Here is a 14,406-nt window from a genome sequence, read left to right as displayed (position 1 = left end):
ACAATCCTGCGTTTTTTCATGTGTGGCCTTCAAGGTAACACACAGTACTTCACGGCTTTAATCTGTTGTGATTAAGCGTAACTGGCCGCGCTTATCAAAACACTCCAACTACACCACTCCCCTGCCAGATGATAGGCCAGGTGCGGGGGGAAAACTCTGGAGTCATAAACATTTAAAGCCACAGGTTTTTACGACCGTGGGCAATGCTGAGTTTGCTAGCACCACAGCTGCAACAGTGGAGGAGGAGAGGCTCCCACTGACATGTGGGAGTCCTCAGCTAGGTGTGAACAGCTGCAGGTCGGCCTCTGGGAACCAGACCTCAACAAGACCTGGTTGTCAACATGTGTGTGATTGATGAAATGTGATGCTGTGTAAATTTTGAGTATTGAGTTAATTGTTATAGGTTTTTGGAACGACCAGAACCTGGCCCTGACCTGGCAATGGTGGTTGTAAAGGGGCCGGTAAAGAGGTAAAGAGGTGGTCCACACACTCAATTGTGAAAATATATAAATATCTAATGATGCAAACGATGAACTAGCAAAACTGTCTTGTCGAAACTGCAGTTATTTCTTGTCTTTTTCACCTGGTCTCATACTTTTTGTCAATCCCATGACTCTGTGTCTAGAGCTAGTCTACATCCTCTCCAGGTCAACAGAGGGAGAATTTAAATCTGGGAGAAAAAGGCCCAAAGTCATTAATTCATGCCATGACTTGGTCAAGTGGCAATTACTTGTTGGACCTTGACTAATCAACCCGACTTTCACCACTTCGGTAATAACCATTGATGTCCAGTAACAGGACAGAATTACACAATGAATGAAGCCTGCAGGCCCCGTAATGGAGCTGTGAGCTGTGAGGAGCAGTGAGAGCCTGCCGTGAGGTTTCAGTCAGCATTAAGAGGACATGGTGACACGGAGCTGTTTGCCTTCTCAGGAGGATGCAAAGTTTTGAAGCAGGACATAAAGGGATCACTGTGGAGGACGCTTCCTCTCACAAACACTCTAGACAGCTGGTGTAGAAGGTTGGACTGAGTTCAAACAGGAGCTTCAGTGATAACGAGTCTGAGCTGATACATGATCCCACATCTAGAAAAACACGCATTATAATGAGTGGGAACAATTTCTTAAATAGATGAACAAGTAGAGACACTGATTTATTATAAATCAAAATGCACATCTCAAATTGATCAGCTATCACATATTGCCTGGTGCTGCTAGTGTATACAAATGTGCCAGTCAGTATTAAAAAGGAAATGCCGCTGTTCCTACAGTTAGTGTGAACCAAATACACGTGATAAAAGTAAAGAAAAAAATATGTCGGCAGTTAACAGCAGCTGAAGATATTTTTAGGAGGTGCTGGCAAAGCTGCTAAAAAAATTCATTTATATTTATTATATTTATTTTCATGCACAGACAGCAACAATCCCCACTGGTTTCCCCACCATGATACACTGACAGTTTGAGACTCCTGGGGAGAGTTTTCCTACACTTGTGGGTGTGGAGATTTGCTGTTTAAGAACTTTAAGAATTTTGTAAAATAACACTGCTAGTTTGAGTTGTATGAACAGCATGATTCTACTTTATCTCTACATTCTGCCTTGGCCAGACCCATTGAAATAAAGATGGCACAAGCAGTTGTTGCCTGCAAAAATGGTGTGTTTGGATGGAGACATCAGGAGAGGATTGGTGGAAACTCATGAGAGAATTATTAGCAGATAGAGAGGTCTTCAGATGGCCATAAAGACAGTCAACAGGTTAAAGGAAAGGCCATCAGTGCAGGCTACTAACTGTGGATAACAGGTGCTGGCAAAATTCATCCATTACTCTTTACTCTGGCTCTTCATAACTGGAATAAAACCTAATTTTTCAGTGTGGTCACTTGTCAGCTGGCTGAGGAACATTAATTTAATCAGAGGAGACAAGTTTAAAAAGTGAAACAGAAGTAAATGTTGATAAAGGTGTTTGTCTGATTACAACAAATACAGCTGCCATTTGAATTTCTGGGCCAACTCTGCACCACGTTTGTTATATACATTTCCTCCAGTAACCTCTGTGCTTATAGGGTCAGTGACTCATTGCTGAACCTGTATTCATTGTCATGACACCCACGGCTCAACAAAGCCTAACAGCTAAGTAGGACTGGATACTGTGTCAGCAGCATCTGCAGCTCTGTAACAGTGATCAGAGTTTCACTTTTTACTGCTGTGACGGCGCCAAATCATCACTGTTGCAAAGCTGCGTTTTCCCTCTCACTGGGTGAGAGGACTTTCATTTTTTAGGGACTCTGTTTTGTATCCTGCATAATGTTAGTCACAAGAATTATTCAGTTTTCGACAAGGGAGAGTCTTTTAATCGTTGTCACAGTGAACAACAACGTGAGCATTGCTAAGACAATTTGTGGCCAGTTAGGACATACACTGAGATCCACCCTGAACAACAGGAAAACATCTGAACCTGCTCTCTCTCTCATCGTCTTTGAGTCAGCAAACAACAAAACTGCCATCACAGACAGACATTTTCTCATTGCAGAATGTTTCTGTTGAACTGAACAGACTTAAATATAATGTAATAGCTGATTTTGCAGTGTTTACACAGCACCTGTTAACCAGGTGAACACTGTTGCTGCAATGACACAATGATGACATCGATATGATTATGGTGAAATCTGGCAAAATAATCACAAAGAATAGCCTAATACTTCATGATAACAGTTGTGTTGTGTGTATATTATATTGATATTTAAGTTTTAGCAAAGAAAGGTAGATGTAACTAATGGGAGGCTTCAGTCTTCAGAGCATACAACCTGTGACTGTGTCAGAGCACAGCAGCATTTATTCACTTTGCAGAGTGTTTTTGAAAAGAAGAAGGATCCTGACTTCATGTGGACAAAAGGCCAAAACGGTGAAAAAAAGCAACAATACATGCGGTGTGCCAATTTAAACACTGGAGGCACTCAAAACCCCCTTCTGAACACCCAAAGGTGATCTACTGGATTCAGATCTGGGGGGCCACATTTTCATGAACCAGGTTTAAGGGGCCCAGTTTTCATCTGTCCAGTATTGGTGAGTCTGTATCCACTGCAGCCTCAGGTCTCTGGTCTTGGTGACAGGAAGTGGAACCTGACTTGGTTTTCTGCTGTTGTGGTCCATCCACATCAAGGTTGGACGTGTTGTTCACTCTGATGCGTTACTGCTCACCACAGTTGCAAAGAGTGGTTATCTGAGTGACTGTAGCTGCTCTGTCAGCTTCAGCTAGTCTCAACCAGACCTCTCTCATCAACAAGCTGTTTTCCTCCACAGAGCTGCTCAAACCAGCATCTGACACCAACAATCATGTCACAATCAAAGTCACTAAGATCATATTTTTCCTCATTCTGATGTTTAATGTGTGAACATTAACTGAAGCTCCTCACCTGTTCCTGCAGGATTTTACACATTGAACTGCTGCCACATGATTGGCTGGTTGAATAATTAGATGAATAAACAGGTGTGTAGTCCATGTTTTCATTCCATGGAACACGTTTTTATAACTTCAATGAACCATTGAGTTCATGGAGCTCCAGATAATCAACCTACGAAGCAGAAATCTTTGTCATAATAAGGTCTTTATACCATGCAGCTTAAGAACTGTAATGGATGGATGGATGGATGGATGGATGGATGGATGGATGGATGGATGGACTAATCAACTTGCATCTGCCTCCACATACAGAAGTGGCTGGAACACTCAGAGGAACAGTCGAACATTTTGGGAGATGTACTTATTCACTTTCTTTCCAAGAGTGAGATTAAAGGATCAACACCATGGCAATCTGTGTCCACCAACCACACAGGGGTTGTACTGAGTAATTCCCAGTGTTCTGAGAGTGCAAGTGTACAAATGTGACGTGGTATCTCCAACAACATTTTGAAAAGTAGGTTTTTTTGTTTAGTTTTTTTAAAATATCAACCTTTCATCAAACAAAGTCGAAGGTTTTTTGTTGTAAAAGCACAGGTCTGATCTCTTGTAGCCTGGTATCTGTATGTTTTATGTGAGTGACATGAAATCAAACGGTCACCAATATCAAATATCTTGTTATTTCCTTCCAGGAGGTTGTTAATAAGATGTAAGAGATGTGCTGCAGGCATATCATCTACATGGGCTGTCCACAAACTGTGGCAGATTACAGCAATACAGCCACACACACACACACACACACACACACACACACACACACACACACACACACACACAGGACGCTGAGCAGCCATGCGCTGCAGGAAACCTGAGAGCAATGTGCTTAATTTGCCTGCATGCTGCCTCACTGTCAGCCTGACTGCTGCTGGCAGCATCCTGCTCCTTCCCTTCCAGCAGATGCTGATCCTGACTGCTCCTGTCCTCACAGAGGAAGCCTCATGACAGAGGTGGGGGCGGGGGAGCAGAGACAGGAAGGTAGATCAGGTTCATAACAAACCACCTCAAGAACAAAAGGCCACAGTGCCCATGCCCTTATCCCTCTCCTCACAGTAAAAGGAGACAAGATAGAATCAGAAGACATGAGTACTCATTTAAACAAAAGGATTCCTTTGATCCCTCTTTGACTCCCCGGGTAAAAAAACAACACAAAAATCAAAAGAATGTGACATCACAGAGTTGCATTTCCTGTCAACATGCAGAGAAATGTGTCTCTTTCTCCTGCAGAACAATCAGTCAATGAAAACTAAGGTGTGTCTTTGTCATATCGTTCATTACACTGCAGAAATCTGCAAGCGTCAACCATTTGTTACTACTTTTCTTGCACAAATGAACACTAAATGCCAAGTTTTGTTTCCTTGGATGTAGATGTCTGTGCCTTTAAGTGATGGATCTGAATAATTCTTCCACCAAATCCCTGTTCATGCGTGGAAAAAATAGAAAAAAACAAACAAATCAACCAAAATACAAGCTGAGATGGACATATTCTCCACGTCCTGTAAGGAGAATTGTTTCAATCTCAACGCCTCCAAGACCAAGAAGCTGATCATTGACTTTCACCATGAACAGTTTAACATCCCTACACTGGTGGTCAATGGCCAGGCTATAGAGAGAGTGGAGGCATGCAAATACCTCGGCACCACAACTGACCACAAACTCACCTTCAAACCATCTTTTCCAAATGTCTTTCTGAGGAAACTCCACAAGCTCCAGTTCTACCAAACAGTTCTCTACAGGTGCTTCACTGAATCCATCATCACCTACAACATGGCAGCCTGCTTTAGCGCTCTGAGTAACATCCCACGTCATCCTCTCAACAAAATCATCAGAATGAGCAGCAAAAACATTGGACACGAGCAAGAACCATTAAGCAGCATCTGCAGCAGACAGACTATGAAAGGACTACAGGACTGAAAAAGTGGCAGCCCCCCTCTTCATACCGAGGATAAAATAAACTGTCCAATTGCTGAGATCACATTTTATACATTTATGGTACATTATCATTCACTTATCTGAAGAAGTTACATACCTGGTGACCAGCACAGCCGTATCCACTGGTGGGATGTCATCCCTCCCACCGGGAACGTGGTTGGTGCCGAGGTACCGTGGGCCCCCAAACTCCTGATACTGCCAGTGACAGAAGCTCTCCAGAGACCTTTCTCCATGATGACCCACGCTCAGCTTCTCCTGGAGAGCATATACAGAGCAGATGAACTTCATCCTGTCCTGCTGCTCTGTCACAATGTCTCCTTTAGCTTTTAATTCACATTGTTCACGAGTCACAGAATTACTGTTATATGATGCTAAAATCATTTGTGTATGTCCTATATCAGTGGATCCTGTTGTTCTGGTGTTTTCACTTGCTTCTGGACCAAAGTATTCAAGTACATTTGGATGGATGCTTTGCATTGCATGTGATAAAACTCTACACGTGGATGAAATAAGAAATGGAGGAACTAATTTTGTTCAATCTTAAATGCTAATTACTTAGAATCTTTATTATGGACAGAAAATCTTCACTCTGGAATCCACAGGACAAAGCATTTTAAAGGAAAAAAGAAAATCTCTTTCCTGAGGGTCATGACCTTCCTCTCACAAATGCACACATGAGCACAGGGTGTGTCTAGGATCTGCTGGCAGTCAGGTTGTGAGGGTCAACAGAGAGTTAAAGAGGGGTCAAAGAGGGTGAAAAGTCGGGCTTACTGGGCGGCTGTGAAGCAACACCAGCTTGGTGACTCGAATGTTGATTCTGACTCCCAGACTCTGGTGGTGGAACATGTTGTAGACCTGCAAGAGATGGAACAACAACACTACTGCTCAGTGTGGAACATATAAACCTCCATCTGGCTCTGAGCGTCTCTCTGAGGAAAGCTGGTGCTTCATTTATAACACAGTGCAAAGGATCCAGACTTAAATTGTACATGTGCACAAAAAACAAAAAGCAAAAATGCAGTCACTTATAAAACTGTGCACACGCAATTTCCCTTTACGGATCACAATCACCTTAAAAATGTGCCCTCATAGTTCACTTAAACACTCCACAATTTACTATGAATCAATGTAAATCCCTCATTGAAGAAACAAACAGGACAATATCCAAAATTAAACAAAGTGATCAAACATGGAAGTGGACGCCTTGAACGCTTTATGAAAACTAAAAACTCAGTGATAGTATTAGAAGATATTATTAAAAACTATTGACGTCCTGTTCTGCAATCTTTGATTTCTACAACTGATGATGATAATTTGATCGGTTAGCCTGGTTAATGTGGTGAAAAGGACAGAAGCCAGACTTTTCTGATTCCTGCCGTCATCCTCACATCTCATTTCATTTGGCTTGTCAGTGTCAGTAGCTGCAGTCTTTTAGATTTGAGTTGGCTTGAATCTTTTACAACTGAAAGGTGCCTTCGAGATAGATATGGCTCATTAGCATATGCTCGAATAACACTGCTCATTTGAAAGGTTACGATAAAGTGGATCTGTAAGAAACGTGTGATACGGCATGAAATTTAATGTGTGAGAGGCATCATTATATCAGTCAGTCAGAGTTTCAAGCCTGCGCTTCCTTTAGGCCCTGTTTTGTGCATATGCAACAGTTATAAATGAGGTGTGGTATTACCATCAGGACAGCACCAATGAAGCCTGGAAATGCCTACTCCCCCCAACCCTCAATCCTTACCTAACCCTAATTCTAACTCTAACTCTAAAACCAAGACTTAACCTTCAAACAGCCCTTTGAAGACTGGTCTAAATGTCCTCCTTCAGTTTTACTCACTCCCAAGGTAATAAACTCAGACTGGCCCTCACATAAATAGCCATAACATATGGTTACAGCCACATTACAGTCATACTGCTCTGACACTGGAAGCTACTGTAACTGAAAGAGTGGCAAATGATTAGTTCATTACAAATAATTAAAGCAAAGATGCCATAGGTCATTTTCAATATTTCACTCCCTGCTCTCCATTCTCTACTGTTTTCCAACGCTTTGTCGACTAATTGGTTGATCTATTGTAATAATAGCTTAATCCTTGATGCAAAAGATTATGAGTTGCAGCCCTGAAGAAATGTGTCCCTGCTGATATAACAGCAGACAGGTTAGAGCTTTTTCACTGTCCTCTCCAGCTTTCTACTGTGCATGTGTCTCCTCTCCCCCTGTGCTGGCCTCCAGAGCCTGAGCCAAAGCCAGAAGGCTCCCCTGTGCTGCGCTGAGTACTAAGCAGGTTTATTCAGTTGGCTGGTCGAGGCTGTTGTTACAGAGGGCTGCATGGGTGACAAAATAGGGATGTGGTTCTGGCTCATCTCCATCACTAGTGCAAAACATCCAGCACCAACAGTGAGTGCATTTACATGCACAGCAGTATCCTGGTTTAGCTTCATATATGGGATGTAATGTTCCCATGGACCGAGAGAAACCTGGTGATTCTGCTGATGTGATTCTGACAGCGTCCAGGTGTATGATCGTCTGGATCAGATCAGCTTTAGGGCTTCACATCTTTTCCAGGAACTCTATCATTACTTTACTGAGGGAATTACCTCAACACTTGTAGATTAAAGGAAATGTTCAGGTCTATCTTAAAACGAAGCAGTCTGAGTTAGACAAATCAAGGAGGTATCTTTCAAGTTAGTACAAAATTCCCTCTTTTTTTTACAATCCTTCCATTACAACTAAGCAAGAGAACACAGTCTGTGGAAACACGAAGAGGAAATGTGGTGCAACACTTGATTAAAAAGAAAAGAAAACAAAAAATAGGTCATTTGAGTTACGGGACTCCATTTGTGTTTGGGATTCTTACCATGTTCATGACAGTCAGCAGGAACCTCTGTGCGGCCTCAGCACCGTGGTACTGCACCATGTCCGAGTCGGCCACCACCACCGTCTCCACAGTGTAAGCTTCATGCAGGCGAATGGCGTTTCTTTTGCCGCGACCCTCCTCCGCTATCTTTGACCTCTTCTCCTTCCTCTTCCCTGCTGCATACAGGCCGAACAGACAGAAGAAGAGAGCAGGGTTAGAGACACAACACCTGTGTGTGGAGCTATGTCTCAGTAGCTTTTTAAAGGACGAGTGTGCATTTCAAACCGATATTAGCGCTGCATGAAACAACGCCCCCAATTCATTTTGATTAGAGACAACTCTTTTGACAAAGTGGGGGTCTTGAAAAATTGAAGGATGGTCCAGCAAAACAGTTTGACCTCACCATCTGGCAACACGACTGTCAGCATGATTCATAAAATCCTCTGTCGTCAGACTGATTCGCCCTCAAACGCACTGATCCAACCGTCCTTCCTGGATCAGGTCTTATTTTCTCACCAGTAGCAGTAGCAATATGCCCCCCCCCCCCCATGCAGCCTTTTTTAATGCAGTGTGACAAGCATTTTTAAAAGAGCTACTTCTGTACTTTTACCTGCATCTTTTTTTAAAATTTTGTTCAACCAATTCCTGGCTCAGCTCCTTCTGCTCATTTTTCCAGATCTTATGTGACTGAAAGAAAAGTGAATAAGACTATGTGGTGCCACGTTAACATATTCAAGCTTCAGCATAGTAGAGATAACCTCTCTCCTGAGGCCATAGATTAGCCGGCTGTGCATCAGCTGGTGTGAACTCAGTCTCTGTGTCCTCGGTCACATCTCTACCTCTAGGATAGTACGGATGAGGCTGGCCTTGAATTAAATGCAGATCAACGGTCTGTCCGACTACTGAACTCGGTGGGAATGTCCAATTGGTCCAAATACATCTCCCATCATCAGTATCTTGTGAAAGAAAAGCAGACACTGAGTCATTCTCAAAATGTTTTTATAGAAAGTCTGCGTACGTTGCTAACGTACACCGAAACGTAACCCTGAGGTGGATCGATGGATGGTTATTGTAGGGGGGTCATTTGGCACAATAATTGTTTAATCTTGATAATCTTGTTTTCATAATCGTTGGAAGCCAAAATCGTAATCAAAAATAAAATTTGATTAGCCGCCCAGCTCTAGGTGCAACTGTACAGAGTGAGAAGTCAAATACAGAGAAAATAAAAGAGGGTTGACCCAAAAGTCGTGGCCACTTCATGCAGCAGTTGGTCAAGAGTGAAAGCAGGAAGGATCTAAATTGCGTGAAGAATAAAAGGATCAATTACAATTTGGTACATAGAATATATTTCCCTCCTGTTCAATAACATACGATGGGTGTGTCCGATTCTGATCTTTGTTGGCACTTCAAACAAGATAAAGGTAAGTTTTATCATATGTTATGGGATTGCACTGAAGTTAAAACCTTCTGGAGAAAATGTTACAAAATCTTTGGGAAAGATCATTGGCTATACTTTTCCATTGTGATCCAGCAATGTGCCTTTCGAACTACGCTGTCGAAGGAACATGGTCCAAACACAAAAAAACAAATTGTAACAAGTGGGCGCGTGACAGCTAAAAGACTAATAGCAACAAATTGGAAGGACGCAGATCAGCTGAAAGAGGGACTGTGGCTTCAAACATTCCTCGAGACGATCTCCATGGAGGGAGCTGCATGTAATCTTTCTCCAATTTATAATGAGGAACTACAATAGTGGAAGGTCATCATGGACATTGTTCGTTAAAATACCAATCTTCCCCAGAGTCTTGAGTCATACTCCCAAAGCAGCATAAATGGCCAATTCTATCTTATGTATTTCCTTTATGCATTACTGTATTCATGTATTCATGTGTTCTGTACTCATCTCACTAAACTACATATAATCCCTTAGTTTTTTTGTTTTTTTCTCACCTTGTATAAGTATTTGCATTGGTAAAATGTGCTGCCCCATTTTTCTATCTGCTAGAAAAACCAATAAAAGTTCAAGTTAAAAAATAAAAGGGTGGAAATAGAAATTGTTTGAACTTCTCTCTCGAGATTTCTTTTCTTTTTATCGTTAAAACAACAGCCCCAGTCATATTTTCTATTTTCAACTGTAAATCTACAGTTCTGCAACCCCTGAATTCTATTCAGTGCCAGTCTTGTTAAAATTTTTGTCTTCATTTTCTGCACATGCCAACTACAGCATTAAGGGCTAAGTTTAGGAAAAGTGTGGTGTAAGTTATGTTAAGGTTTTGGCAAGTAAACCACTTGGTCAAGGTTAGGAAAAGACTGAGGTTCTGCTTTAAACAAGGGAACAGAGTTCTGTAGTATGATGTGAGCGTGGTCTGCATGAGAGCTTTGTTATTCTGTATTGTGAAAACTCAATAAAATTATTCCTGGGGCTGTAGGCCCAACACCACTGCCAACCAAATCTAAGTTGCTAAAGGAAATAAATTATCCTTGAGGAAAAAATGATCTGTTAAGCATTAGTTCATCCACTAGCTATGCAAAAATTGATGCAACCACACTCCTGAGGAATGTTTGCCTCTGTTAATCTTTTACATCAAACTTTACTTGGCTATAATTAATGAAACATCCAACCAAGATGACAAAACAGGTTGTCACTGCCTTCCAAATCAAGACATACAAGTATTTTCTGGTCTGAAGCCAATGTGGATAATGTTTCATTAAGTTTAAGCAACTAAAACTACTCTGTAGAAGGTTTAGGTTAGAGAACTGAGGGGCAAGGGATCAACATGTTAGATAATTCTGAGTCTGAGCTGTCCTGTGAGGCAGCAGCCAGCACATGTCAGCTGACCACCAAGGTCTGTGGGGGGACCAGGTGACAATTCAAGCAGAAAAGTTTTGACTAAGAAGAGTCACATGACTCTTGGTCCCAGAGGTGACACCGTGTGCACAACTTCAGGCACTGTCAGATTACCAGAGATGAGGAGTCATTCATTCCAACGGAGGGAGAGTGTCGGAGCAGTGCCCTCCTCTAGCAACTGGCTCTGCTGACTTTCAGATTTTTTCACTCTGAATTGAAACCAGACCATCAGTACTCCGGAAACAGGAAGTGATCCAATGGTCTGGGAGGTTGGATTTAGAGGAGTCCAAGAGCAAGTATGCTGTCCAGTCCAAGAAGATGAGAGTAAGAGCAAAAGACATCTGCTGAATAAGCAGCTGAATGGCCTAGAAAATCTTAAATATTGGCGGGAGACAGACACCACAGTGTCAAATGTCAAAATCAGACACTTTGTATATCACCTTTGCTTCTGAGACATAGCAGTCTCTATTTGCTATTCATTTATTTTCTTTGCAAACATTGTCTATCAACTTTATTAATTACTATATCAACTATTACAGAAACCAACTATAAATATATAACCGCTCATTCCATCGACTTCAAACTTGGCGGGTGTTTTGCTGAGGACCCAAGGAAGTGCAGTGTCGACTGTAAAGTTTTTTGGATGAGCAGTTCTCAGGAAACATAAAAACAAAAACATTAAACAACAGTTGGTTAGGGCTGGGGAGGCACAGCCACGTAGCGTAACGTCATCACAAAGATGGCGCCCGGTTAAAGCTACAACCTGCAGCTATAAAACCTGCACAGGATCATCTCAAGTCTGAAACTGGAAATGGCTTCTCACAGCAGCTCTGCACAGAGCTGAAGCAAAACCAAGCCCAAGCTGATACAGAGATATACAACAGGTGGGACAGGTCATTTATGCAACACTGCTGTCATGGTAACGTAACGTTACCCCATGCATCATCTAACACTGTTATTCAGCCACTGTGTATTTTCTGTCTTTACTGGTCATGTATGAGCCTAAACTCACTCTAGTTCCTAATATTTTCCTTGCTGATGCAAAAATACATTTAGCAGTGATTTTCTTTAATGCATATGACTCCACAGATGAAATGAAGCCAATGTCAGGCACATTTTAAGGTTGAAGTCAAGTTCTTCAGTAAAATCACTGATTCTCCAGTTCAGGGAAAGGGCTGCTATGACACATAGTGATTAAATGAATCTAGCCACTTTATTAGGTACACCTAGATAAAACTAACACAGTGTAATATAACAGGCCTGCAGTAAATCCTCCTGAATGAGGATCATAATGTTCAGTTTTTATTGAATCTGTTTCAGAGGATGTTGATTTATTTTAATGGTCGTTTTGGAGGCAGTAATTTACTAAGCTGTTGACCTGTACTGGGTTATACTGAGAGGTGTGCCTAATATTTTGTCAGCCTTAATTCATATAAATAGGATATACATAACATAATATTAGGAATGCCTGTCACTATAACCCAGTACAGTTCAACAGCTTCAAAAATTACAGCCTCCAAAATGATCAATCATTAAAATAAAACAATGTCTTAAACAGAGAAGCTGACAGTGAGTGGTCCCACAAAAGTTGAACATATCTCACCTCAGCAGAAAAATAAGACTCCCAGCAGGGATCAGAGAGCTACTCTATGTTTGGAGGGAGGGGGGGCTTGTAATAAGAAAGAACTCACACAAAGACAAATAACACAGTGTTTTTAACTGTGAAACCAACTCCAGCACTGCAGGGGAACAGTAACTCTGCCTGCTCAGAACTCTGTGGGAGAACATTGCCTCATACAACGACTGGACCGCTGCTGCTGCTCAGACCTGAACTCATTACTTTTGTTTAGAGATTCTCAGATGATAGTCACAGATGATTTTTTTTTTTTTTTTTTTGGGGGGGGGGTTGCTTTTTCAACATAATAACCCTGTCTTAATATAACCTGCATTACATTGATGCATATCATACAGATGAATGTCTACCTACATCAAAAAAGCAATGTTCTCACATTTTTCAGAAAGGAACGGTCAAACGTTTTAGGAAATCTACTAGTGAAATCACGTGAGTTGCCTATAAGAAAACTATGATTAGGTATTTCATTGGTCACAATCTCCCCTTTCTGAGTTACAGCATGTTTTTGCCGAACATTATGATGTCACAGTGAAGTTGACCTTTGATCATTTGGATGTAAAATGTTATCACCTAATTGTATCTTTAAAGACATCTGAGTTAAATTCGGTCATAATTAGTGCATGAATTTGTGAGTTATGGCCAAAAACATGTTTTGTTAGCCTTTGACGAATGTTTGTGCCAAATTTGAAGAAGTTCCCTCAAGGCGTTACTAAGATATCGTGTTCACGAGAAGGAGACGTACAACCTGACACCGTTTCTACACAGAGGACGTAGCGTGAGCAGCAGCAGCTCTGATGCTACGTGGGTCATGCTGAAACAAGATCAAAGCTGCATAAGGACCGTGCAGAACCCAACAATAGCCCTCTTCCACACCTGTGACCTGGAGCCATACACTGAACTGAACCTTCCAGGATTTGTCACAAGGATCTTTCTTGTGCTTCCACTATATTTGACGTTTCAGAGATATGTCATTAAAAACATAGCCTAAATTCTTGTGGCTTCTAACCTCTGACCTAGCTCCCTCTGAGTGGCCTTGTCTCTCTCTGTAAACACCAATGACGGCCTGGACATGTAGGCTCTTTCTTTTAAGTAGTGGTTGTCCTGCTCCGTACAGTAAAATGGTGGTTTCTGTGGTTGTGTCGTCTATACTCGTACGTCTGTATGTTGTTGTCGTCCTTGTTGTGATGTGAGAGCACATCAGGTTGATCAATTAGGATCACCAGCACCGCCGACGGCCCCTGAAAGTATGTGGAATTTGCATTTAGTTGCAGGATTTCATCCCCACAATAGGCAGATAATAGTGGAAACACACAATGTACTTTAAATTATGATTCTTTATGTTTTTGAAGTGAAGAACATAAATTATTATTGTCATCATTAAGGATACTACTTTTAAGACAGTTGTCATGATCACAGATTGTCTTTTATAATTTTTGATTAGCTGCCAATCTCAGGAGGGCGAGTCTCGCATAATATGAGCCTGCCAGAGGGCAGACAGCCGGGAGGTGAGAGTGGATAAAGAAGAGAGGAGAGTGTCTTTTTGTTGACATTGTGATGAACAATGAATGGCATCCCTCATCCCGGAGGTATTTTATTTCAGTATTATTTTTGTCTACACCTAATTGTAAATCTAAATGAGCAGAAACCAGCTCAACATGAGAAGAGGACCTGAGCAGT

General features: G+C 41.7%; 1 protein-coding gene across 3 annotated transcripts in view; it reads right to left on the bottom strand.

Annotated features, from left to right (window-relative positions):
* Positions 1-14,406, bottom strand: part of adamts17 (ADAM metallopeptidase with thrombospondin type 1 motif, 17) — a 135,511-nt gene that overhangs the window by 91,836 nt on the left and 29,269 nt on the right. For 2 of the 3 annotated variants that reach the window (XM_023393247.2, XM_087170156.1), the window contains exons 4-6: positions 8,249-8,424; positions 6,156-6,239; positions 5,482-5,639 (exon numbers count right to left, since the gene is read on the bottom strand). In XM_023393247.2, coding sequence (XP_023249015.1) covers positions 5,482-5,639; positions 6,156-6,239; positions 8,249-8,424 — 418 coding nt within the window. The remainder of the gene's footprint in view (positions 1-5,481; positions 5,640-6,155; positions 6,240-8,248; positions 8,425-14,406) is intronic. The other variant, XM_087170155.1, reaches the window with a different exon arrangement.

This window comes from Seriola lalandi, unplaced genomic scaffold (assembly GCF_002814215.2).
Source record: "Seriola lalandi dorsalis isolate HSWRI2012SDOR001 ecotype SW California unplaced genomic scaffold, Sedor1 jcf7180002054931, whole genome shotgun sequence".
In the NCBI taxonomy this organism is placed as follows: Eukaryota; Metazoa; Chordata; class Actinopteri; order Carangiformes; family Carangidae; genus Seriola; species Seriola lalandi.
The sequence above is the reverse complement of the archived record's forward strand: the minus strand, read 5'-3'. Positions and strand labels throughout refer to the sequence as shown.